Below are 27,461 nucleotides of genomic sequence, written 5' to 3' on the forward strand. Positions count from 1 at the left end.
GTAGAAAGGACTATTACCAAAGTTCACCTGTATGATATGGCGTTCTGAAATCAATCTAAAGAGTTTCACAATTATTTTCTTAAAAAATTCTCAAGACATCGGGGCAGTTATAAGTACATTCATTTCTTTTTTCTCAATTTTTGCTAGTCATTGTAAAGAAGAAAGATCCTCGGGTGAGGGATCTTTCCTTCTTTTATGTTCTCGTTATAGTTTTCTAGCTCTTCAATTGGCGAGTTTGGTTTTAATTTTTTTTTATTCATTTTCAGAAACAAAACCGTGGTGTTTTCATAAAAAGGACTGAATTAAAGTGTGGAAATCTCGATTTATACACACTTATCGGACCTATCAATTTTACCATGTCTCAGTTAACTGAATGTTGGGTACAGCGTTGAGGGACGTGGTCTTAGAAAGTTCCGATTACCTCTTTTCGAAACTTTTTCTCCTGTTCATTTTACTCACAGAAGTTTCAGCTCCGAAAGGCTGTCAAAAATTCCCTCTGTAAGACTTTTCAATTTGTTATTTGACAGATAGCTGATTGGAAAGACAAGAAAACAAATTGCGTCTTGCTTTACCCTGTTATTTGTAAATCATAGTTAAAAATACATGCAGACGCTGGTCACCAAATTAAATGTGATCAAATGCAAAGAGTTGAATGTAATCATGCATGTGCAAATAATAGGTGTATTCTAATTAAGAGGATGGAGCAGTTATTGCGATACATTCGTCTTAGTTAGGTTATGATTTTTAATAAAAAGAAACAAGCAACTAACAACTCAAAACAGTTCACAATACTCATAAGCTGCCTTGTGTTAGAAAAGAGGGGACGATAAAAGCTGAAAATCTTTCCCTTAGCTCAGCTACAAAGCTAATTTCCCGTAGAAAGCGTTTGTCAGTAACTTACAGTTCTTCCAAGCTTTTTAAGTCTTGAAATAATTTGGGAGGCAACTCAGTGAAATTGTTGTCTTGCAACCATCTGTGTTGAAGAAGAGAAATTGATGCAGTTTTATAGAGGAGCTTACAAATTGACCAGTCCTCTGGATGTCTGTATGTGATAAGATATTAATGGGAAGTTTCACTAGCAGCCTATATGGCTTATTTGTTGCTGGTAAAAGGAATTCCAGGTGGATGGGATTCCTCTCCTCTGATCGATGATCAGTGGATGAACTGGGAAAGTAAACTGTACGTGAGGATGGGCTGGTGTAAGTTGAAATAAAATCTTAAAATAGAATTTGTTGAGGTTAGTGATTATATTGAGGGAGCAACACAACACTCTCTAACTCAGTACAATTAAAAAAGAACTAAAACATAAACAAAAACAATCACAAAGAAATTAAGAGCGCCTTTTTTTCAAGACCGCGTGAGAAGTGGCACATCGACCGAAAAAATTGCTATCCTCATATCTCAATAAGAGATGCTTTATGGTGAACTTAGAAACGCGGTAAGGCTTTTTCCCCAGACTAGCTTCTTTATCCTAGAAACTTCCCGAAAACTGAAACGAGCGTCGGTAGCCGTAAAATAGTGGAAATCAGTGCCCTGAGTAGAGGCAAATGAACTTTGCTCATGAAAAGCGCAAAAGAAAGGAAGCGAGTATCAATTTTACAAATTTGTATAGGAGGGATTGAGGTATGGCCTAAGTCTAAAACGGGACCATTTCATTTAGTTTTGACATCACGGAACGCTTTTAAAAATCACTAGTATTTCAAAATCCTACTATCGTATTTTGTAGCAAATTTTCAATCATTATCATTTTACACCATGCGGTATAACTCAGAATCGCTTCAGATTAAGCTCATGATAAGTGAAAATAATGTTGTTTTCGAGGATATAAAAGTTAATTTGGAGGTTTTCATTCCCGCACGGAAAAACCAGGCTGAACTTTGTGAAAATTGCAACATCGTCATTTTCGTTACGACATAGTCATTGCTTTAAAACTTGTTAACTTCGCAGCGAGGGATCTCATGTAGAGTTGAATGTAATAGTGACATTACCTAGAGGAGCCAATAAGGGGAACACAAGACAAAAAATAGCTATATAAAAAAGATTAGGGAAAGGATCAAAGTCAGAGTAAAGGCGAAACACAGGCAAAGTACGAAATGATTGGAATAGGAGAAAAATACCAAGTATGGAGCTGGAAACAGAAGGAAATAGATAGGGCGAACTAGACCTGAGGATAAATGTGTGATAAACAATGTGCCCTTTGAAATCACTACTACAAACAAAGAATCTTAGTTGAGTTAAGAACGTTCTTCCTAAATTGAGAATTCTGGTTACAAAACTCACTTGAATTAATTGGGCTGGAAACTGTTCTCAAATCAAAACAACTAAGTGGAGAAAAAGGTAATTCTTTTGATTCCTGAAAATTCAGCTGATACTGTTTCAGCTAATATCGTGCCGTAAAGTCATTTCTGAACACTTAAAGACTGTCGGGAATACCGATATTGAGGAGGAAATAGATTTCATTTTAGATCAAGCACCAATTCTTAACACACCTTCCAGCAATCAGATTGGATGGAGCGAGCGCAGATAGTATAAGTAGTATAAAGCGAGCGCAGCGAGGCACGAACAAAAATACTGAGGGCCAATATTTCTCAATTCAACTCAAGCAAGCGATGTTATTTAAGAATTGTTTCATGCTTAGCATGCGTCTATCGAGTTATGGATGCACGCGGGAGTTTGGAGAGCACGAGAGAAGCGTAAGAGTTGCTCGACGCGCAGCCGAGAGCAACTATAGCTTCTTGAGTGCTCTCCAAACTTCCCAAGTGCATCCATAATTCAATATAGGCACAGCTAAAAGTATGAGACAATTCTTTTATAACATACGAAAACAATTTGGGCGCTGAATGACGTTTTTGTAATGTTTTTTTTTAAATGAAAGTTGCCCGAAAATGTTGGCGTCTCCGATTGTTTTGTTGATTTTGTAATTAAATGGTTTTCGGTAGAATTAACAAATGTAATTTAAAAAAAACGTCATCAGCAGAGACGTTTACCTTTAAAAGTCACCACAGACCAATTTGTAGTCTTCTTAGCTCTTGCTGAATGTTTTTCAGCTAAAAATTTTCTCCAGCTCCTGTTCCAATAAATTCGGGAAACGTGCCTGTTGTGTTTCGTTTTCGTAGTGCTTATTGGCTTGACTACTTGGGGGGAGGTCGAAAGCCAAAGAAAAGTTTGGTTGGTCTTCGAATTTCTTACATCGCTTTCCGGAACTCACACGACGGAAATTTTGCAGCTATTTTGAAACTGCACATGTCATTTTATTGAGCACGGCCATGCGTACATAAAGATTTTGCTCATGTTGACGCAATAGGAATTAGATAGCACTAACGCGCGCGCTATGTTATAATAAATATTTTATCATGGCGTTCGGGAGAACCTCTTTAATTTAAATTTCTCGGCTTTCGCGAACAAAAATGTACGGCTTATGACCGCTTCTGTGGAAATGGTTTGTATGGAAAAATCCAGACTAAGTAAGAAATGATCAGAATGCTCGGATTTACCTAAAGACTGTCCTGCCATATAGTAAGTTCTTAAAACCCTCAGGCTCGAGGTATTTCCATTAATAGTTTATTTTCTCCCTGAGCATTTTTGTTTTAAAATACATGTCCTTAGCTTGCAACTTTTTACCTCGTGCTTGCGTTTCTCTGCTAGTCGTTCATTGTAGAGAAAGTTCGTTTTATTTTTACAGGTGAGGTCGTTAACTCGATCGAATTAGTTTTGTTTAGCGTGCTAACTGACATTCCGTTTTTAGATTTTGACGTTCACAAAAATGTTGAATCAGTATCAGTGACGTTATAAACCGATGAATCGCAGCTTCAACATTCGGGGTAACCTACAGACTTTTGACTGCCGTCCTGTGAACCTTACCTGGGTGGGGTGGGGAATTTGAGTCGAAAGCGTCAATTCTTTCCAGTGGAATGCTGGTGGTTTACTTTTTACTATGGAGGTACTTCAAGCGGATGGTTCAGAATATGGGATCTGTAAGCAGTGGCGGATCCAGGGGGAGGGCCCGGGGGATCCGGACCCCCCCACCAGACCTGACGCTTATAACTTTGAGACTGAAATTGTAACATCCACAGGATCGTAGATCACTTTTTAACTGGCTGATTTTTTTTTTAATGAAACGCGCGTGGCATTTTTCCACTAAACTAAATTTCAGGGATATTAAAAATTGGAATTGTTTTTGGGTACCCTCTTATGATCTGTTCGCCTCTGCTCGCAGAGCAGTATTTCCCGCGCCAACGGCGACCGGCGATTACAGATTGAGAAACACGTGGTCGTCTCTGTTTCCTTAGCTGGTCGACAATTATGGCGACGACTCGGCCGATAACCACGTTCTTTCAACCAGTCAAATCCATTGAAATTGAAAATGAAACAGTTAACGGTGAAGAAGCTGAAGCTGAACCCATGGAATTTGAAAACGGTAAGTTGTTTTAAGCTTCTATTCCATTTCCTGAGGAATGTTAGTGACTATGGTTTATAAGTAAGCATTTATACGTTTGTCGTTTTAGTTGAGATTTCTGATAATGATGCCGAAGTCTTAGTGGAAGGTCCAGTTTCAAGTGGTGTTATGCAAGGTAAAAGCTGCATTGAGATTTTTTTTCGGCCAGGGTGCTTAGAATTAAATATTTAAACAAGCCTGAGGGAAACAAAACTGACGCAGCCAGTTATTTACAGACCCGGCGTCTGAGAAGAACTCAGTATTAAAATACATTTTAACTTATTACTGCATTTAGAAACAAATGACGCTGTTACTTAGGTACTTTTCGCTGCTTTATAGGTGACTCCCAGCATCATGTTTACCTTATTATTATTGTATCATTCTTTTGCGCTTTATCGAAAATGTTTTACATTTTCACTTCGGACTTAAAATCCAAACGCCGCATTTTGCAAGGCCGCTCAGGCTTGCGCTTGCTTTTCGAAATTTTGTCAAACGTGCATTTCATCGGTCTCTATACATGTAAAAACCGCGTCCAAAACGAAACAAAATAGAAAATAAATAGAAAAATGTACGGACAGCCTGCGTCTGCGGAAAAAGTTGAATGTAATTCAACTCCTATTTTCGCAAGCCATCACACGAAAAGCCAGTTAAATTCACGCCCATTGACGTGCGTAAAATTATGCGACAGTGGAAGTTCACTTTTAGTTTCTCAGGATTTCTGTTATTTTTGCTTTGGTCAAAGAACACGACGATATCAGTTAAATTTTGTTATCGATGCCAATCAATCTCGTAATTTTTTCAAAGCATTTCTTTTACTCTTCATACAGACAGCGTATCATGTAAAAGATTAGTTCTCAGTTTTCGACAAAGCGTTAGCTCCATAATTTGACAATTTTAATTTTCTCATCACAGCGTTACCAGATGAGCTTCTACGTGTCGTATTCAAGTATTTTAGTCTTAAAGAGATAATAAACAAGCTAAGGCTCGTATGCAGAAGATGGAGACGTATCTCTGAAAGTGACATGTTGTGGACCAATGTTTGCCTTGATGAATGGGGTATCACTCATTTAAAGTGCTACTGAAACGTAATTTTCATATCTGAGATGTTTGCAATATAATAGAGTTTGAACGTTATTTGCAAACGCTGTGTACCTTTTTTGGGCCAACGCATACCGGAAAGTACATTCTTAAGCATTCGAAGTTGACCGGCTGAGATCAAAATTGGCGGCCATCTTGGCGCGGCCAAAACAGCCCTGTGACGTCACTGGTTGTGTACTTCTGTGAAAGAAGGGTAAAAGCATGGAGTGTGGCTTGCATGTTGGGAGGCCGAAAAAGAGGATTTCGGGCAAAATGCCATCCTCGTCTTATTCATCGGCGGCCACATCGGCATCTTGGCTATCTGCGAGAGGTTCGCCTGGATAGGAAGCAAAATTCCCGACTGATACCGAGAACGAATCTCTACCAGTCTATTTAGTTAATCGGCAACTGACGAGATCCACAAGATTAGGATCGAAACCGCGGTCTTGCCTGACCATCTACAGAAAATTTCGAAAGACATTATAACGGCAGATGGGCTACCAAACGCCCTGGGCCAAAGCAATGCCATTCAGAGAATGAAGAAAACATGGAAGCCTCATACGACACCGCCACTGAAGATGATCTACTCGGCAAGTCTGAGGATAACGAACAAATCCCTCTGTACCAAATGCCTAGCAGAACATGCCCAGAATCCCTACAATATAGGGCGAGGGCCAAAATAAGAGCAGACGAGGATTTAAAAAATGAGATAACGCAAATCCTTAACAACGCGGAGCAAGAAACAGTAAAGGCGATCATGTGCTTCTATGAACATGAAATCGGTCGTTTTAATACCGAAATAAAGAAAAGAAAACGAGCCAAAACGGCTGGAACACTGAACACTAACAACTGTAGTACGATCGAATAAGCGCGCGTGGCGCAAGCTGAAAGCAATCCAGACAACTTAACGATCGAGACAGTAAAAAAAAAATAGCCGTACATCTACAAAGACGAACGATTCGAAAAAGACGCAATCCCTAATGTGCGTACTCAGTGCCACACATAAAGCAAATTCTCATGAAAAACTGGCATTTAATAGTAACACAACCACTACTGAGCGAACTATACAAAAATCCGCCGCTCATATCTTACAAAAGAGGGCGGTCGCTCAAAGACATACTCGTGAGGGCTAAACTTTGAATAGGCTACTCTAAACACACGCTTGGGAGTCGTGTAGGCCTGTCAACCCCATTTTACGCCACCATCTTCCTCTTCGCTACTGGAGACAACTTCGTTTCATTCAGAAGAAGATTCACTTGACAAAACTTCAATGTCTGCTATCTCCTTCGCCCCCGAATACAAACAAACAGTGAGTGAAATAAACCACGCTATCGGACTGAACACAACCAGTGACGTCATCAATCCATTTCTCTCGGTACCAGGGCCCGGACATGGTTTTGTGTGAAATTTTTGATTTGAACGGTTAAAAAAGATATCTTTCGCTTCTTTTTGGCCAAAGCAAATTATCTCATGATGATCAGCGTATTCAAAACTACAGGCTAGAGCAAATATTTCAGATACGAAAATTTCGTTTCAGTAGCATTTTAAGCGAGGATCAGTTAAAGACAACCATAAAGCACGCACAGGGTTTTCAAAATTTCTCATTACCCTATGTTGATGTCAAGAAACATCGATTCAAGGAGACCCAATCTACAGCTCATGCTATTTGTAACAGTCTATGTTTATCTCATGGACCTAACTATTTAAATTTGAGTGGCAAGTTGGTGTCTAATCTGACCTTCTTGCAAGGCACGCGCCAGTTGGAGTATTTGATCCTAAATGATTGCATTGCGTTGAAGGACATATCCCCGATTTCTTTTTGTATAAAATTAACTTTCCTTTCGCTAAACGGGGTAGTTATTCACAGGGGTAAGCTCTTGCAGTCTGTACTGCCGCTGTCAAATCTGTTTTTCTTCAGTGTAAAGGGAAGCGAGGTATCTTTAGAGTCACTTAAAGAAATGTGCAAAACACTTTGCAAGCTTTCCGTTCTCAACTTAGACCTCAATATAGTAAGACGATCAGAATTTTTATCCTTAGCGAGCGAATTTGATATCGCTGTCAACATTGCTTAATTAAAGGGAGCAGTAATTTGAGTCAGCGAAGAAACATTTATCAGATAAAGTAAACATTTGGCTTTTCAGTGTTCAGTTTTCATATCACAGTCTGTTAAAAATCAATTTGACGATTTATCAATAAACAACCTCCTTGATTTATTGGTGGTTCCCAATTTTCTTCCACTAATCAGCATATTGTATCCTACTTTGATGTCGGGGATATCCTAAGTGGCAAAGTTGTTCCAAGAACTCTTCAGTCCCACGAAAAAATTAAATACCTTAAGAACCATTTCACTCCGCCTCCTTCATACGCAGGCTCTTTCTCTAAGACCGTGGTTAAGGGTAAAGACAAACATATCAAGAAGCTTGTGTTCCAGCCCTCATGGTTGGAAAAGTACACGTGGGTTGTAGATAGTCCTTCACAAACGGGAGGTTTTTGCAAATATGGTGTGATGCATAATAATCCATCAGATCCTCGAGCACAGAGAGGCCTCTAGTAACAGCTCCATTCCAAAAGCTAGAAAAAGCCACTGTGAAATATGGAGTACTTGAGCTTCATCAGAAAATGCAATGTCACCAGTTGGCACTTGAAGCAGGCATTGCCATAATCCGAAGTGTTCAAAAACCAAAGGAAACCTTGCCACTCAGGATTTCCACTCAAAACCAAGAGATGTTTGAAAAAAAAACATGAACGCACTCAGAGCAATCGTAAGCACCATTATATTGTGTGGCATAACATCCCTCTTAGAGGCCATCGAGATGACAGCACAAGCACGGCATCCAACAAAGGCAACTTTCATGCCATTCTTATGCTACTGGGCAACTCTAATAAAAATCTTCAAGAACACTTACTTACTGGTGGGAGAAATGCTACAAGCACCTCAAAAACTCTACAAGTTACACAGCCGATTCAGAAGGAAGACGCCTTTTTTCTCAATCATTGGTGATGAGGTAACAGATAAATACGGAAACCAAGAAATATAAAGTGTTTGCCTTAGGTTTTTAGATCTAAACAATGACGTTTTACCTAAAATCAAAGAAGTGTTTTTTTATACTTTGTCAACCTTGACAAAATAACTGGTGAAAGCATAGCAAACGCTATCTTGTCAAGTTTGGCCGAGGACAACATCGAGGTGACGTTTGCAAGAGGACAGGGCTATGATGGTCCCAGTCCCATGTCCTCAGAAGGATGTGGTGTGCAAGGAAGAATAAGGAGAATACCACCGATGGCACTGTACACCCATTGCAACAGTCACGTTTTGAATCTCAGTGTTGCAGTCGTATGCAGGTTAACTTCAGTAAGAAACATGATTGGAACCTTAAATGAAACTTTCCTTTTCTTTCATTTTTTCACCTAGAAGACAGCGATTTCTAGAACAAGTTTTAGAGAAGTGTGGTTCTACTTCCAGAAAAGAGAAGTTAAAAGGCTTACGCAGAACGCGATGGGTGGAAAGGCATGAATGTTACGAGACTTTCTACAAAATTTACGAGTACGTCTGCATAAGCTTGGAAGCGATAGTTGATCATGAGTTGCATCCTCATGTTTATTCATCGTTATCGTTCACGTGGGATAGGGAGACTAAAACTAAGGCACAAGGTCTTCTGGCAAATTTGAGGACATTGGGATTCATTCTCACCTTTTTTATCACAACGAATAGCCTTGGAACACTCAAACCTATTGCTGCTAAGCTTCAGAAGAAAGACCAAGATGTCTTCCAAGCGTATTCTATGATTGACGACAGTATTAAAGCAGTTTTCAGGGTGAGCTCAAACATAGAAAAGGAATGTCATGAGTGGTTTGAAGACGCATCTAGACAGGCTGACAAGATTGGTGCTACATTCTCAGTGCCAAGAATCATTGGGAGGCAGGAACATAGGAACAATGCACCTAGCCTAAACCCGGAATCACATTATCGTGTTAACGTTGCCATACCTTTTATAGATCATTTATTGGAAGAAATGAGCTCAAGATTCCGCGAAGACAACAGGGCTGGGGCCGAAATTTTTTCCTTGGTTTCATCTGCCGAGGTGAGCATGACAGTCTTCTTAATTTAGCAGAAAAGCTGCAATTTTGGCAACAGGGCTTACCCACACCGTCCTCTCTTCTTTCTGAGGTAAAGGAATGGCAATACTTTTGGAAACAGTGCACACCCACTTTGCAGCTACCGGTAAATCTTATCGAGTGTGTAAAATATGCTGATGAAGATATGTACCCCAACATACGAGTTTTGCTTATTATTGGTTGTACCTTTCCCGTTAGCTCTGCCTAAGCTCAGCGTTCATTCTCTGGCTTGCGACGAGTGAAGTCCTATCTCAGAAACAGGATGTCTGATGAGCGGTTATCAGGAGTTGCATTCATGTACCTACATCGTGACCTTGGCATTGATGTTGAGGAAATCTGTACAATCTTTGTAACCAAACACAGGAGGAGGATTTTCCGAGAGTACATCCCTTACGAGTAGAATCCAAGTAAACGGTAAGCGACTATGGAATTATAACGTGCAACCGCGACTGGTGGGAGGGGGTGTGGTGGGTGTGGGGGAGAAGTAATTTGCCTCAAGAGTCCAATAGTCCTTTCTGAACTAAAGTTTTGACCCCCCCAATCAAAAATTCCTGGATTTGCCCCTCATAAGGCCTCGGTTTTGGAGCTTGAATAGTCAAATCAATTACTGATCGTGCCTTTTATAACAGATGTGACACTGTAATGAGGATCTCAATGGAAATGCTATTATTTTTTTCGAATACATTATTTTTAGGACTCATGATTAACATTTGTCAATTTTTACGCCTAACAGTTATTTTTTTCCGTTTTACGGCTAATAGTTAACCCCATTGAGAACCACAAAGACCTAACACCTGGGCATGGCATTTGAATAGGAGGGCTGAAAAAAATCTTCAAAAGTCAGAATTTCTGAGGGGAGGCGATGTCGAAGCTTTGAATTGATCGACGCATCATTTTTTTCTCCCAGCATAATACTTTCGGTATCTCTAAACCTAACGATGTCATCTGTTTGATGATAATCACCGAGAAAAAACGTGCCACAGTGTATTATTTCGCTCACGACTGAGTCTAGTGATTTTACGTTAAAAATAGGTAACCTGATAAGTTCTCAACGAGGTGGGGTCGAGTCTCGTACAGTTGTATCTCATTGAAACACTCTTCCTAGGTAACATATTCAATATTTATCTGATGAAAAAGTCTTTTAAAGGTGTTATTCTCGTGGCCAAAAAAACCGCAAGAAAGGAAACAATCCCATGTGTAGGAGGCGAAGGAGACGAGGGCGAAGGACACGACGTTTCTTTCAGAGGATGCGACTAATGTCTCGACAAATGGAGAGGGTGCGATGGATTGTAAATATTTCGACCTTGCGTGACGAACGCTTAAGTATGTTGAATTCATAATAATTTCGAATTGCTTCCCGTAATCAACATATTCGGCAAAGAACATTTCACCTGCCGTTATAAATGATTAAATTGTCCTCTTTGAAGTCATAATGAAGCTCAAGTTTACCCCAGAACTTTCTCAAGACTTATAGGTGTTCGAGTACGCAGAGAAAAACAGACGCCCTCCGCCAGCTTAAGGAATGTGTTATTGTAAACAGTTCCGCCATGGGAAATGGAGGAGAATTTGAAACAAAAGCAGAAATAAAAACCAATCTTCCGTTGTTAGCAAGTCAGGGCTAGCTTACTGGCTGTGTTTTCACTAGGCCGATTAACTAGCTGAACATTCTTTCTAGGTGTTTGTTTACAAACCGACATTTACTAGTTAAACTAGACATCCGTTCTCACTGTGAAATTTAAGCCGTTTACTCAGAATATTCAAATTACTAAAACGCGCACCACTTTGAAAAAATGGCGGGTGACGAAACATTTTTAATGACTTCTCTTGTGCTGATTCTCGCCATATTTCTTCGAAGGAGACGACGTTTCTTTCAGAGGATGCGACTAATGTCTCGACAAATGGAGAGGATGCGATGGATTGTGTTCATTCGGACAATCCAGCAGTAAAACACCCGCTATCGCTCAAAAGCGGGTACTGCTGGTTCTGCATACGCCCCCATGAAGTAGGTAAGGATCTAATGAGGCCGGGGGAATTTTAAACTGGAAAGGGAAGGTATTACGAGTGAATTCGTCCCCCATTTCAAAACCAAAGTGAACCACGAGGTAAGCGCGAACGACTGGAAAATATTTGGCAGCTAACGATTTGGCAGACATCTGTCACTAACGGCAATGTGATTGGCTGCGGCTTTTACTGGGACAAGTTATACCATCTTGTTAAGAACTTTAGCCAGAAGGCTCATTTTTTGATTGATTATTGATTAGCTCACTAATTTCAGAATGATCTTAGATAGCCACATAGTTACAATGCTTATCTGTTTTTCTGTATTTATTATTGGTTTTGTAATCGGACCTTTCAGCGTCCCCACGCGCATACAAAAGGCAGTTTAGCGTCCCTTTAATCAGTTCTTCGTAAGTTTTGAAGAGCCTTGGTAAACTTTCGCCCTTTCGTTTTCTCAACCTCTGGCACAAGCGGGACCGATATATAAGTACCTTTGTAACTTTGCTTTTTCCTTTCCAGTCTTTTCAGTGTTGGGCCACAGTATACAAACAAATATTGCAATGATCTGTATAGATTTAAGATTTAAAGGCCAAATTCGTGCCAATTTGCGAGTCAGCGAACGCTCATCATTTAGATAGAGCAATGGGCTGTCTATCAGTCATCAAAACTCTTTTAATTTGTTTCCAAACTTTTTTTCTGTCTTACTTGTATTGTTAATCTCGTTATAGACTTTAGAGCCCAGTATTTGACACGCGATTCTTTGATCATGTATTCCGCGGCTTTACCTTAGATTGATAGAACTTCGTTCTATTCTTGTTTCAGTTTACGATCGATCGTAAGATAGATTGATTGACTGTGCAAATAATGGTTATTTTCGTCATTGATTGTGGTTCGTGGTTGATTGCCCGTCAAGAATAAAGACTCGTGCAAACAGTCAACTTTGGTTTGTCATTTCGATCAGTAAAATAGTTCCAAACACCTCGTTAACCGCGTTTTGGAGCGACACGCCCTTGAACTTGAGAGTTTAGATTTTGGTCGCCGTAAACGCTACACATCTCGCGAGGGAGAATAACTCTGAAGGAATTTCTGCTCATAAAATCCCTTGTTTTTTCAAGTGAAAACAGCTTGCATTTTTAACTCGCTGGTTTCACTGAACTTCCGGACTTTCCGACTTTAACTAGTCAAACTTGTCATCGTGAAAACACAACCACTGTATTGATTTCCTGATCAACCACAGTGCTAATTATCTCTATAATGTGCTTGGAATTCCGAATTTAACCATGGGGTGCCTAGTTAGATTACGTTGTAACATGAATGACGATTTTGCGATTTTCCCAAAGTTCAGCCTGGTTTTTCCGTGCGGGAATAAAAAGCCCCAAATTAACTTTTCTATCCTCGAAAACAATTTTCTACTATTTTTATTTATTTTTTTATTTTTTTTAATCTTTAATTAAACACGATCTATTCATCAGCCTATAAAAATACATATCACATACGCTAAGATATTTAAAATTAAAATTACATACTACATGCTGCGAAGTTAGTGTTACACACTCAAATCAACCAGATTAATGAAACACAAGGTTATATTTATTTCCAAAACTTCGAGCACATGCGTTTTCTCTGTTTTACCCGACACCCTTTTGGGTTCATGAACTCGACAAAACATGTCACGCACTCTACACACTCCCCCGCCGAAAATGAAAGTGTTCTTCTAAATATTACAAAACTATTTATCAGGGTTCTCTGCAGCTACTGTAACTGTTGTTTGATATTGTCTCCTTCAGCACCTTGTGTGCTTTTGATTTTCTTTTTTTTTAATGTTTGAGTCTTATAAGAGGCTCCTCTCAAGCCCTCGAGTAGTAGACAGGTTGGAAACAGCATGGCCACACCCAGAAATACAGGGGTGTTCCCGGAGGAATAGCTGTGATAGCTGGAGCTTGAATGGCGTTAACTCGTGAACTGCTGAATCCTGGCTCAGCCGACTGGTACTGTGGGTTTCCCAGGGAGTTGTAAGTTAAGATCTGCGGCGGTCTCCTTTGGCGCTGCGGCCGAGTCCACATGTCCTGCTCAGCAATATCCTCTCCCTCTGATCCGTCATTGTCAGCACTTCCTTCATTTGCAAGTTGTATTTCGCTGGATGGCCCATTGGTGCCCTCAGTAGTCGCAGAATCCTCAATTGACTCTGAAGGCAAATCGCGTCCTGGAGACACTGAGTTTGAAGTTCTTACTTCAGTAGGTATTTCCTCTACAAGGTCCACACTACCGAAATCATCATCATCTTTCCCCGAATTCTGTAGGTCATTTCCCGAAACAGACAAAAGTCGTTTCTCTACTGCTGATTTTGGGGGTCGTGTACCAAATCCCAGATTTGGGGCATCTGCTTCCAAAGCGTCACAAGGCAGTAGTAAATTCCGGTGAAGTACTCTTGCGCGGCCACCTCCACTCTCGGGCTTCACTTTGTAGACTGGGCTTTGAGCCCCCATTCGTTTAACCACAACGTGGATAGCGCACTCCCAATGGGATGGTAATTTTCCGGGGCCACCGCGCTCTGTTAAATTTCTAACTAGCACCCGATCGCCTGGCTGAAGAACGCCACCTGAGACTCTCTTGTTGTAATATTGCTTGCCGCGCTCGGCAGTCTTCTTTGCATTCTGTTGAGCTATCCGGTATGCCTCCTTCATATCATGCTGCCAGTTTTGGACGTAAGTGTTATAATCTCCCTCTGCACTCTCTTGATTCAAATTGAAAATCAGGTCGATGGGCAGGCGGGGTGTTCTTCCAAACAACAAGTAATACGGAGGGTATCCTGTCGCCTCATGCTTCGTGCAATTGTACGCGTGGATCATCTTGTTGAGTGATTCATCCCACTTTCGTTTCTTCAAATCTGGGAGTGTTCGCAGCATAGACAATAGCGTGCGGTTCATCCTCTCCACTTGCCCATTCCCTTGAGGGTGGTAGGGGCTGGTGCGAGACTTGGAAACGCCAGACAACTTATGTAGTTGATGGAAGAGATTGTTCTCAAATTCTCCTCCTTGATCACTGTGTATACGGGCTGGGAATCCGAATCGTGGTACAAAGTCATTGTAAATCTTTTCAGCCACCGTTCGTGCTGTCTTGTTTCGGGTTGGGTAGGCCTGTGCAAACCTTGTGAAGTGATCTACTATCAGCAAAATGTATTCAAATCCCCGTTGGCTTTTCTCCAAATGAAGAAAGTCTATAGACACCATCTCAAAAGGGGCAGTTGTCGTAATGCTCTCCATTGGTGCTCTAGGGGAGGTTTGGGGCTTCTTTTGCTGGCTGCAGTGACACTTGTTGGCGATGAAATACTCGATTTCCTCTTGCATGTAAGGCCAATAGAACCTAGATCTCGCTAAGTCCACCACTCGATCTGCACCCAGATGACCCATTTCAATGTGAAGCTCTTGGTAAACCAACTGTTTAAACTTTGTGGGTAATACTAGCTGCAATCGACTCTTAGTTTGGCGCCACAGAATCCCGTCCGCTGATATATGGAGTTTATTCCATGCTCTCAAGTAGCAAGATGTTGTACGAGTCTCATTTTTCCGCTCTCCTCCTGGTGGGGGATATCCCCGTTTCTTGTAGGCCAGGATTCGTGAGATGTCGGGGTCTTCCCGTTGAGCCCTTACTATTTCTTCTAAAGTAAGTTGGCGAAAAACCAAATCTGTGACGCCCGGTTCTGCGTGAGCAATGCCAACTCTTGCTGAAACTGCTGCCACCCAGGGTGTGGCGTCTGTTTCCTGATGTATCACTGCTTGACTTGTTGCACAAATTGCGTCCTTTTCCATTTCTGCAATACAGGTTTCCATGTATGCACTGAAATCTAGCGGTAGGCGGGATAGTACATCCGCATCAATGTTAGATTTGCCAGGCCGATACTTGATGTTAAAATTAAAATCTGCCAGTTCTGCCACCCACCGGTGCCCTACTGCAGACAACTTAGCTGACGACAGAATGTAAGTTAGTGGATTGTTGTCGGTGTAAACAGTGAAGAAGGTGGAGTAGTACAAGTAATCACGGAACTTCTCAGTTACTGCCCATTTGAGGGCAAGGAACTCCAGTTTTCCCGCGTGCATGTGGTAATTTTTCTCTGCTGGAGTTAGTGTCCTAGAGGCATAACCTAGAACTCTGAGCTCCCCGTCCTGTTCTTGATACAATACAGCTCCAAGTCCCTCTTGTGAGGCGTCTGTGTGAAGTACAAATGGCTTCGTAAAGTCGGGAAATGCCATCACTGGAGGAGAAGTTAGTCGGTCGACCAGCATGTCAAGCCGCTTCTGATGTTCCTCTGTCCATGTTACCTTATGATTATTAGCCAATAGATCAGGGCCAGCCATTAGATCGTACAGGGGCTTAGCTATGCGTGAGAAATCCTGGATGTATTGCCTGTAGTAACTCAGGAACCCCAGCAGTTTACGCACATCACCCACTGTTGCTGGTTTTTGTTTCGCCAAGTTGTGTACGGCGGCCGTGTCCTCTGGGTCTAGAGAGTAGCCATCGCCAGAAACAACCCGCCCCAAATATCTAACTTGTCGTTGGAAGAGCTTGCACTTTGATGGCTTTAACTTTATCCCATGTTCCTGCAGTCGACGCAGGACTTGTTGGACATCCTGAACGTGTTGCTCAAAGGTTGTACTATACACCAAGACATCATCCAGGTAGGGGATACAGATGTTGTCACGTAAGCCATCTAGACATTCATTCATGCACCTTTGGAATGCCGCCGGTGCATTCATTAGCCCGAACGGTATTCTATTCCATTGATACAATCCCCAGGGGGTCACGAATGCAGTCAGGGGGCGGCTTTCTTCTGTCATAAAGCCTTGGTGGTAGGCCTTCCCTTGGTCCAGAACTGTAAACCATCTGTTGCCGCCTAGGCCATTTAAGATATCCTGTATACGGGGAATCGGCTGTCGTTCTGGATATGTTTTCTTGTTCAATTCTCGATAATCAATACAAAGTCGCAGACTTCCATCCTTTTTGCGAACACAGACCATGGGTGAGGAGTAAGCCGAACGGGACTTGCAGATCCAATTTCGATTAATCAAGTCTTCTAAGTACTCTTTCACTTCCCCATAGAGTGGCTTGGGGATGGAGATATAGTTCTTCTGTACTGGCTCATTGTCCTTTAACTGGATATCCAGCACCAAGTTCTCCACGCAGCCAACATCATCGTCGTTTCTTGCAAAGGCTCCAGCTTCTTGCCGTAGCATTTCGTGGACGATCAATTGTTCATTGTCTTCTAGCTGACTCAAGTCAACTGGTGGCTCCCATCCATCTTGTTCCTGACCAGGATGCGAGGTAGCTTCAGGGTAAGAATCCTCGTCTCCTCGAGAGTACGAGTCGGGAGTGTTTGGAATTGGTAGAACTGACTTTACCAGGTGTATCCGGCCCAATTCTGTTCTGCGCTTTAACAAGATGTTTCTGTCTGTATTGTTTTGGACCACGACGGCCACGTGACTAGAGGTTCCCGGGGTTATTTTAGTAAGTTCCTCGCCCAATTCCAGTCCGTCTGGGAGCTCGCTGTCTTCCTTGGGCTCAGATATTACTGGCATCCCCTCTGGAACTGGTCCGAGGTGAGTTTGACACTTAACTGTCGTTGCCTCTCCTTTTGGCAGCATAACATCTCTCTTTCCGACTTTAACAGCTGCAGTACCGGTATCCTGTGTTCTTGACTGGATCAGATTGATCAGGGTACCTATGCGAGTATGATGAATTGAAGGGAATGACTGCTGAATGATGTTACTTGCCGCTTGGTGGTTTCCACCATATTGAGCGAGGATTTCTTCTATAACATTGAAGCCAATGATTGGGTACTCTTGTTCCTTTTGTCCCACCAGTACTGGAACTGTCAGCTCATGAGCAGTTGTATCGTCCCCAGCCAACTTAAACCCGATCTCAATCCAACCGTCAAATGGAATGTTTGTCCCATTCATCGCTTCCAAATTCAGCTCTTCTCCTGCTCCCAACAACTCTTCAACATTTCTTAACACCTCCTGCGGTAAGTGAGTTTGTTGCCACTTCCTTGACACAACACAAACCTGGGAACCTGTATCCCATAATGCCTCCACTTCCTTTCCCTGCATTAGGCATTTTACCACGCACCTCCGTCCCACGATTTTTGTCAGTCCGAGCTGCTGCCTTGGCGTCAGGTGGCAGGGAAACGTCGTGTTCAAATCATGGCCATCATCTCCGGCTGCTTTCTGTTTCTCAAGTTCCTGTATAGCCATGCAAACTGGTTTATGCACAGCTCTGTATTTTACTTGACATTCTTTTGAATAATATCTATTGGTCTTACAGGCTCCGCCGCGGTTAAGTGGTACATGGTCTGTGCTTTGTTTTCCACACTGCACGTAACGGGACTGGTTTTCTTGCCTGGTCACACCCTGTCCCATGGACGTGACCTCTGGCCGTTTCCCTGGAATTCTGCTGGAGAGCGTCGGCTGAATTGGGCATTACACTCGCGTACATAATGGCCACTCGCCCCACACCTGAAGCAATGGTTGCACGGCCATCCATTCCCACTTTGTTGGCAGGTCCTACACAGTGGGGGTTGTCTCATAGGCTGTTGTGTGAGGGGGGTTTGAACCCGGAGTGGGGCCCGAACTCTCTCTTTGACTGCGGCCACCTCTGCCTTGAGCTCCCTTAGTTCTTTCATGAGACCTTCCTCCACCCCATTATTCTTTGTCTCCTGCTTGTCCCCTCCCTTTTGAACAGTATTTACCTTGGGGGTTAGCTGTGAACCGAATTTCTGTGATCGCTCCAGTTCGTCACTGAAACACACATTTAATTTCTCGAATAGTTCTTCATCGCTTATAAATTTCTTTTCCAAGTAGGGCTTCATTTCGATCTTGATATTCTCATTTTGCAGGCCAAGGGAAAAACTATGGACAAACATGCCATGTACTAAGGTAGGATCATATTTCAGGTCCGAGTCAGTTTCTTGAGATGCAAACAAGATCTTCTGTTTCAAATCGAGAAGGCGGATCAAGAATTCTTGAGGTTTTTCCTTTGGCTGTTGGACAGTTGAGCTCAACTGATGATATAGTTCGGTTGCTGTTCTCTCCTGATAATGAGAACGCATAATTCTCCTCAATTTGGCCAGTGTTAAATCTACCTTACCCTCCAAATAACTTCTTAGGCTTAACGCCGGATTTATCGCTTTTATCACAGCCTCTTTGATTTCATCCTCTGTATAGTCGTTCTTTAACCCATTCTCAATTTGATGTACTAGCGAGGAAAAACTCAAACGATCCTTCTGCGACGCGTCGCCAATCTGGCCCGAAATCTTGAAGTCGCGTTTGAATTTTGAAATTGACACCGCGGGATTTTGCTCTATTTTGACGGTCGCCTTACTACTTTCAGAAGCTTTCGGCGGTTCCGTTTTCTGTTCCGGTACAAATTTTCCCTGCATACTTAGAGATGACGACAACACTTTGAGCTTCTCATTATCTAATTCTTCCGTTTCGAGGTATTTATTTAGAGCTCGGATAAAAACCAACCTTCCCTTGCTCTCAGGCGGTGCAGTAATGTTCAGCCCACTACAAACTTCTTTAAGCCTTTCCTCGCTCAAGGAACACAACGCGGCCTGAATTTCGATCTGCAGACTCTCGGTGTCCATCATACTTCCAAGAAATAATCTTTCGTACTCACCAATAGTGCAATCAGCCGTTCACAAAAGAAATGCGACACTTTACGTCAAGATCAGTCCGCCGTCGACAGCAATCGACCACAACCAACTCGCGCTCGACGAATCAATCAAGCGTGCCAATTACTTTGTCCTTCACAACCCAAGGCAGTTCTTCGTCGATGATAAGCCTCTTCGGTCCAGTCCTGGCAGGGTCGCCAATGTTACACACTCAAATCAACCAGATTAATGAAACACAAGGTTATATTTATTTCCAAAACTTCGAGCACATGCGTTTTCTCTGTTTTACCCGACACCCTTTTGGGTTCATGAACTCGACAAAACATGTCACGCACTCTACATTAGGAAGTTTCACAGCAATGACTATGTCATAACGTAAATGACGATGTTGCAGTTTTCACAAAGTTCAGCCTGGTTTTTCCGTGCGGGAGTGAAAAGCCCCAAGTTAAACATTATATCCTCGAAAACAACACTATTTCCAGTTATCATGAGCTTAATCTGAAGCGATTCTGAGTTATACCGCATGGTGAAAATGATAATTGAAAATTTGCTACAAATTGCGGTAGTGGGATTTTGAAATACTAGTGATTTTTCAAAGCGTTCCGTGATGTCAAACTTAAATGAAACCGTCCCGTTTTAGACTTAATCCATAGCTCAATCCTTCCTATACAAATTTGTCAAATTGATACGAGCTTGTTTTCTTTGGCGCTTTTCATGAGCAAAGTTTATTTGCCTCTACTCAGGGTACTGATTTCCGCCATTTTACAGCTACCGACGCTCGTTTCAGTTTTCGTGAATTTTCTAGGATAAAGAAGCAAGTCTGGGGAAAAAACCCTCACCGTGTTTCTAAGTTTACTGTAAGGTATATCTGCGCAAAAAATGGGGGTTTTCAATTTTTTCGATTATTTGCCACATTTTTCGATTTTCACTCGGTCAATTTAAACATTCACTCTTGAAGGAAAATATGTGTCCTTTAACTGTGGAGACCCAGAGGCGAAAATGGAAAAGAATGGAATAAAATAGAAACAAAAATTAAAGAGGAACAGAACGAAGGAGGGAGAGGGAGTGGAACTACTGCGATGTGGATCATGTTTCAAACCATACGTTACAAAACAATATAATTCGATTCCATGCAATGCAAAGCGAGCAATGAAATCCTATGTACTTATTCACTGAGAGGGAGCTCGAGATCACGGCGTAAGGACCGAGTGATGAAACAAAATTTTAGCCATTCAGTTTCAACAAACCGATAATGCAACCTGATGCAATGTAAAGATTTCTTATTAAGCCCAGCTCTAATATGTGAAGCATTTATTTGCTCCTGAAAATGTCGTGATCAAGTCTCTCGAGATGAATAATTTGAGGAAATAGTCATTTTAGTCTAGTCGAAATTTAAAACCTGCGATAACTTTTATAATTTGAATAATTTGAAAATGTTATCAGTTCTGTTTTTTATCTGTCTCCGTATTATTTCATTTGAACAGTCACAAAACATGCCTTAATACTTTGCGATTCAGCTGTACGAAATGATAAACTGTTACCATGCATAATTTTGATTTTGGGAAAAAGAATGCCTTTAAGAAAAAGTATTTATGTCTTTCACTCGATCATATTACAAAAAGAACCTGAGGTACTACATTGGCTGAGCTCTGTTTACTAGGTAATGTAAGATAGATACCATATGGATAAAAATGGCTATGGGAACAGCCCATAGCCACTGGTAATAAACAGAATCACATAATCACTATATACAAAACAACTTTATAAAAAAATACTTTCACCACACTGGCTACCTAAAAATATTCATCCCAGTAAAGGTGAAGGCGAAAAAAGGCCCAATAAAAGAACATGAGGATAAGGCGAGGGAAGTGGGTGGGTAAAAGTTTCCACATCCTTTCATACTGAAGAATAGCACATAATTCCATTCCAAACGTGATCGGCAGCGCGTTCTATAAAAAGGTACAAAGAATCTCCCCTGACCACTCTCCCTGTTCTGAATTGATTATTACTCATGCATGGGCAAAGGTCATATCAACTAATTGATTAACAATCCTTCTCGGGTAAGGACATAAAAATTATATTCGTAAACAAATATTTCATTTATAAATGTACTTACAGCTCCTTTAGCACGGTCAGGTTTTCGAAGGCACTTTCATTTAATCCTTCCATGTCGTTGTCATTCAGGCGTCTGCGTTATTTATCATATAAACTGATTAATATAAATGAGATACAACTTAGGTGTATCTCTCCAGGTGGGGGATCACTTTCCAGGGCTTTTGTCACTGACAGTTCCTGATGTTTTGACAATCAAGCAAAAGTCAATAAGATTTGCTTGCAAAAACTTCATTCTGTGCATTCATCAAACCACAACACAATTTGAGTACATTATAGAAATAAAGCGTTTCGTTTTTAGTTGAATTATGTTGATAATTAACAAAGACTGATTTGATGGAAATCATTTCATAAAGACACCAGATGATGACTGCCATACAGAGCGTGAATCTAATGAACGACCACTTCTGGACCATTATCGCACGGCTGTTTCGCGGTGGAAATTTAGTTCGCGCACGCGCTCTACAAGAAACATCGAGTTAATTATTACTTCTCTGGTTAATACCTAATTATGCATTTGCATAGATCTGGCGTCCATAGCAACCCGTCAGGCTAAGGTCTAGTTTAGCCCATGAAATCTTGCTGTATTTGTAGTGTATGCGAGTGAAATTTAGCATGACGGAGGCAAGCACATGGACGAGGCACTTGCTGTCGAAAATTTGGGTAAAATCGGTTAAATCTTGCCTGTGTTCGACGAAAACGCGTTGCTATAGTGAAGCCCAACAAGCACACCCTATGAAATGGACTAAAAAGTTTGATTTTGATTTGGGAAAGGCCCGAATTTTTTCCAGCAAAGCGAGAGTCAAAAGAGAAGATGTGAAACCTTACTAAACAACTGACGGAAGGTAAGTGTTTTAATCCGAAATGTTTTAAAGTCCATTCAAGGCGCTTTTAATATGTCAAGATCGGCCCTTATGCGACTCCATTTTGAATCTCGGAGGTACTGAATTTTGAGCCGAATGTCTAGTTTTGGTTCCAAAGAATGCGGTCACACTTTTATTCGTCCAATAGAGAACTTAGCAAATAAGTTACACTAGATTTACATATATAGTACACGTTCTTAGTCAACGAACCAATACATTGCCACTGTAAAGGGAAGCGTTTTACTCATTCGCTCTTCGTTTTAAATTTCTCTCTTTAGGTTTGGGAGCTTTCCCTGCTAATTCTGGATTTGACGTAATCTCGTGTCCTTTGTCTTCACATCGTCAAAATGCTGACACTGGGTTTTGAATTCGGAGTGTATTTCTTCAATCCCTTGTTAACAATAGAATCCAAGACCCATGTGACATTGTCGAAGGAAAGGGCACACATGTTCTTGTAGCATATATATAGCTTTGGTGTGATCATCATGTTTGGGAATTTTTTGCTAATGAACTGAAGAAATTTGTGATGTCTTCCTCTGCAACAAGAACACAAGAAAAGGGGGAACAGTGAGACATAATTGTAAGGATGCTGTGATGTCATAGGCCCTTCGGGCATGCGCAGTAGAATGAAAGGTATCCCGGATGTCGTCGTTGTTGTATTACGCCTAGTAATGGCGGGCTTTTATGAGACTTATTAAATACCGTTGTGTTGCCATCGTTCTTGTACCCGTTTGGACTACGCTACAATGATCCTATTATTGTATTCATGTTTTCCACGAAAGGCAGTTATTCTTTCACTTACCTAGCTTATCAATCTCGTCATCAATGAGCTATTTTAGGGTAGAAGTTGTTTTACCTTGCAACAAGCGTGTACATGGTTACAAATGAATGACTTTCGATGTTAAGCTTGTCTATCCGCATTCACTTTCTGAAGAACCTCATCCAAATGAATTGGTAGTGGTCATTGGCTTTCTCAAAGGCAGCCGATTACATTTGTTCATCTGCAGCCTTTTCCTATAATGTTGAGATAGTACTATTGAAATATGAACAACTTTACGTACTGTTCAGTAGCTATAATTTGATGGGTTGTTAAATTGATTTTTGCTTGTGTAATATTATAAATCAATAAACTATAACACAAAGCATAGCTTCTTTCACTAAAAAATTAAGATAGGTTTGAGCCATGTGTGATGGAATTGGAGGATTGTACCGCTATGATACTGGAAAACAAAAATTGAGAAAAAGTTATCTCTTCCTTTGTATTTCTTAGCAGTTTGCCTATTTCTTCCTGTTTTAGTGTAAAGTAGGCTGGCATAATATTTACACTAGAATGCAGACTTTGTAAATTCAGCAACTCCTGTGAATAGTAAATAAATTCTTTTACCTTTGTCCAGTTCAATGTCCAGCATCTTCTCATGAATCACTTTGTGATAAAACTTTTGTTGACTTGTAACAGAGCCATCTGCTACAAACATGTCATAATCCTCTCGAATGTTTTTAAGGGTTGGGAGTTCAGTATGCCCATGTTTATGGCAAGAGACTTCCATCATTTTGGGATTTATTTTGCACCAGTGACATAAATACTTGCCTGCAAATACATGTAAAATGGTGAAAACCTGTTTCACGGAAATAGTAATGCACAGTACAGTCTACATTTAAGTTCTTTTAGTTGATTGCTCAGTCATAGTTATTAGTATGCATGAATTATTGTCTAGATCATACCTGAGGCACCAGATGTTCCAAATAACTTACATAGGAATTCAGTCACCAAACAGGAAAACCACTTTCTTTTCACCTTAGAAGTAGGCGAAATGAAAAGAACAATTTAGTCAAAATTATGCTATTTCTAGTCTCTATCATCTAGACCAATTACAAGTGTAATACATTTTTTGTTACTGACCCCCAGTTTGTTTCTTTCAAGGTGTTTCCTTCTTCTTTATATTTCATTAAGGCTGTCTTTATATTGGCCCACTATCTTTTGCATGGAACATAGCAAAGACAATGCCATTGTCTGGACCGATTGATCACCTACCTCTTTGCAAATGGGCACATATACTCATGCTTGATGTTTTCAACAAACTGTTTTGGGTAAAGAGGTTTTGTTCCTCAATTACTTGGTAAATTTTTACCTCCTTAGTAAATTAGAATGTGGCTGGGTGGTTGAAAGCTTAAAGTACTAGACATCCCTTCCACGATTTCTACTTGTTCCTTGGGTCCAGCAGAGTCCTCTTTGAGTTTAACTCCAGGTTTACTCGTCTTCTTCCAACCAGGTTTCTGATGATCTTTTAAGGAACTACAGATCTTACAGTTTCAAGTTCGTTTGTGTGGAGGCCACACATTGATTGCAAGGCACGTGCCTCTTAGAGCAAGTTGTAGTACCTGTGGCAGAACTTGGGCGGGCACATGTCAAGGTCATGTTTACAAACTTTGACACCAAAGGCTTTAAAAATTATCTCTATCTTATCAGCGCAGAGAAAACTGTTCTCGTATATTTTACCTTCTACAATCGCTTTCCACAAATTCGGCAAATTTTGTGCAATATTTTTCGATGTTCAAAGAGACTAAAGGTAGCCATGTACATGTATAATCGAACCGAGTCCTAAATGAAACTTGGATGTGAGCAACGCAATACTAGATTGACTCAAGAGATGTTTCGAAATTCCTTTTTGCGACCTTCTTGCTTTAGAGGGGTGCACCCTTTGGATTTTTTCCTTGTTTCAGGAAGGTGTGTCTATTTATCTCTCTCGATCGGTTCTTCAGGGGAGCGGGAATATTTGAAATCTTGTGTTATTGCTAGTAGTGCGTACCACTTGAAGAAGAAGGGAATACTCACAGTAAACCACGAGAATCATGCCAAGAAGAACGATTTATCCACCAGATCAAAGAAAAATAGTTACATATAATTCAAAGGTTTGTCCCTGCTCGTGATCGAAATTTCCACCGAAAGAAACGTCTTGTCCGTGCTTTCGCTATTTCTGTAGCTTCCCGTGACAGATCGATGACGTACAGGTTTTGGGAAGGAGATCACACGCATGTAGCGCTACTTTCTTGCACGAAGTAGATGGCCGTGGATATTTTAGCAGTTTTTCATACATCTTGTATTCTTCACTTAGCCCATGGGTGAGCATGATTGTATAAAAAAGATAGTTGGCGTAGTTTAGGGGAATTTGTTCGAGGTCAAAGAGGAAATGGACGCCATATTTAGTATTTCGGTGGTGTAAAGTAATCGTGGATTACACTGCTCAAAACAATTTGGATTAAAACGTCTTGGTACAGAAACTTGCTGCAAAGGAGAGATATAAAGCCAGAGTTGTTTCTTTATTGACTAAAAAATTCGAATCAATCAGAATCTTGCTTGAAAATAAGAAGACCTCTAAGAGGTGATAAATCATTTCGCGTCAGAACAAGGTGCCTTTCAGCCGTCTCATAGTTGACTATCTCGCACACGCATCATTTCCCAGGCGAATATTAACCAGAGAAGCAAAAAACGATGCATGCGCATAAGTTAGCTATTTCCTTGGACTAAGCGCATATACTTTTTGTGACTTAGTTATCAGTGGTCTCTTTCTTGTTGAGCCGTTCAGCATTCATTTTCAGCGGTTTCAAATTGAAAATGTAGATCTGACATGCGCGAACTAAATTTCCACTGGCGGGCGTTTTGAAACAGCCGCGTATCGGATTGTAGAACTTCATGTCAGCAATGTGACAGTCGATGTCAGAGTGCGTTTTTGATATAAGGTCTTAGTTGATGAAATGGAACGAGGAATCTGATATACCTGTCACGACTCCTTTAATACCTGCACTTGTATCAATTTCAGACAAGAACATCAAGAGGCTATTAGAGCTTTTGTGCAACAAAAGAGACACATCTTGGCTGCTCTTCCAGAAAGATATGACAGTATATTATCTACCACTGAATCAGTAGAATTCTTTGTTTGTCTCGACGTGAGATTAGCGGGTGTCAGAGGTAGCTGCATCACCAGAAATCGGGAACATTTCGAGCCCGTTACGAAATGTCAGTGGTATGACGTATTTCAGACAATTGAATATGGTGGCAGTGGAAGTGAAGTGAACACGTAACTTTCTATTTTCGTAAAACCCCGCCAGAGAAAGGCCTGGTACTTTAATATCCCAGGAAACCAAAGGAGACGTGAAAACAAGGAAAATGGAAGCCAGATTGTGCAATTACAGGGACTTGTATCTTTCGTGTTCTTCCTTCCTAAAATTTGGAGTATTTAAAAAGGGCGTATTGGGTTTTTGAGCATTGGGAAAATACGAAGAGTCCTTTGGCTCAAGGAAAATTTATGGGCCAACATATCCGACCGTTTACGAGCGATTTAGTTGAGCAAACCTCTGCAGAATGCACATTGAACCACACAGTTGCCAATCTTCACAAGGTTGTTCCCAAGACAAAAGAATAGTAACACCTAGTCGAAGCAGACTTTAAGAGTTTGTATGGGAAAATGGAGTCAGAATTATGAGTTTACTCGTAGACCTTGAGAAAAAGTAGGCTTGAATCTCAGTATTTTTTGATTTGGTTTTTAGAGCACAGTCTGAAATCAAATAAGCAAGGCCTTTTTTATTAATCTTTGAAAATGGATTCCAAGGTATCTTTACGTACCTAAATAAAGCATATGTCCCACTCCTCGGTAATCCTGAGTTAAAAAATGGTAAATGCCAACAAATCTTACTTACAAAATCTTCAACCATGTGTTCTTGTCAAGGATTCCCTGGGGCAGGCTATGCAGTTGCATTTCAGACAGGTAACTATTAATAATTCAGACAGGTACCAATTAATAATTCAGACAGTTACCTATTAATATAGCCCACAGAAGGTTGCATAGCATACAAAACAGCTGCAATACACTTCCAAATCACTTATTTCTAATTTTGAGGTGTAACGTTAAGGATTTAACTACTGACTCAATTGCGTTTTTAATTCAATTTTTTTTTCAATTATTACTTAATAAGCTGTAATACATCCTTTTCATGTATCCAATTACAGTGAATAACACTTGTCAAGTTGGTCGCGTAGTTGTTCTTTTTAGGTAAGATAATTGAATTGTTTGTAAAGCTATGGCCGTCACTCAGTGCAAATTACAACTAAAAGTTACATTTTGAAGCATAGTAATTCTCACGCTTTTCCAAGCCAAAACAACTTGCAAAGAAGCATGAGTCTTCCAGCGGAGGACAT

At 40.9% G+C, this 27,461-nt stretch overlaps 1 protein-coding gene across 1 annotated transcript; it reads right to left on the minus strand.

Moving 5' to 3' along the window:
- Positions 1–455: 455 nt before the first annotated feature.
- On the minus strand, positions 456–27,021 carry LOC148737394 (uncharacterized). Its single transcript, XM_088748654.1, has 4 exons — positions 26,963–27,021; positions 21,409–21,480; positions 902–973; positions 456–531 (listed from the first exon to the last, which is right to left on the minus strand). The coding sequence occupies exons 1-4, from the start codon at positions 27,019–27,021 to the stop codon at positions 456–458; spliced, it is 279 nt and encodes a 92-aa protein (XP_088604780.1).
- Between the last annotated feature and the right edge of the window lie 440 nt (positions 27,022–27,461).

The sequence above is a fragment of the Stylophora pistillata genome, chromosome 2 (genome assembly GCF_964205215.1).
Source record: "Stylophora pistillata chromosome 2, jaStyPist1.2, whole genome shotgun sequence".
NCBI lineage: Eukaryota > Metazoa > Cnidaria > Anthozoa > Scleractinia > Pocilloporidae > Stylophora > Stylophora pistillata.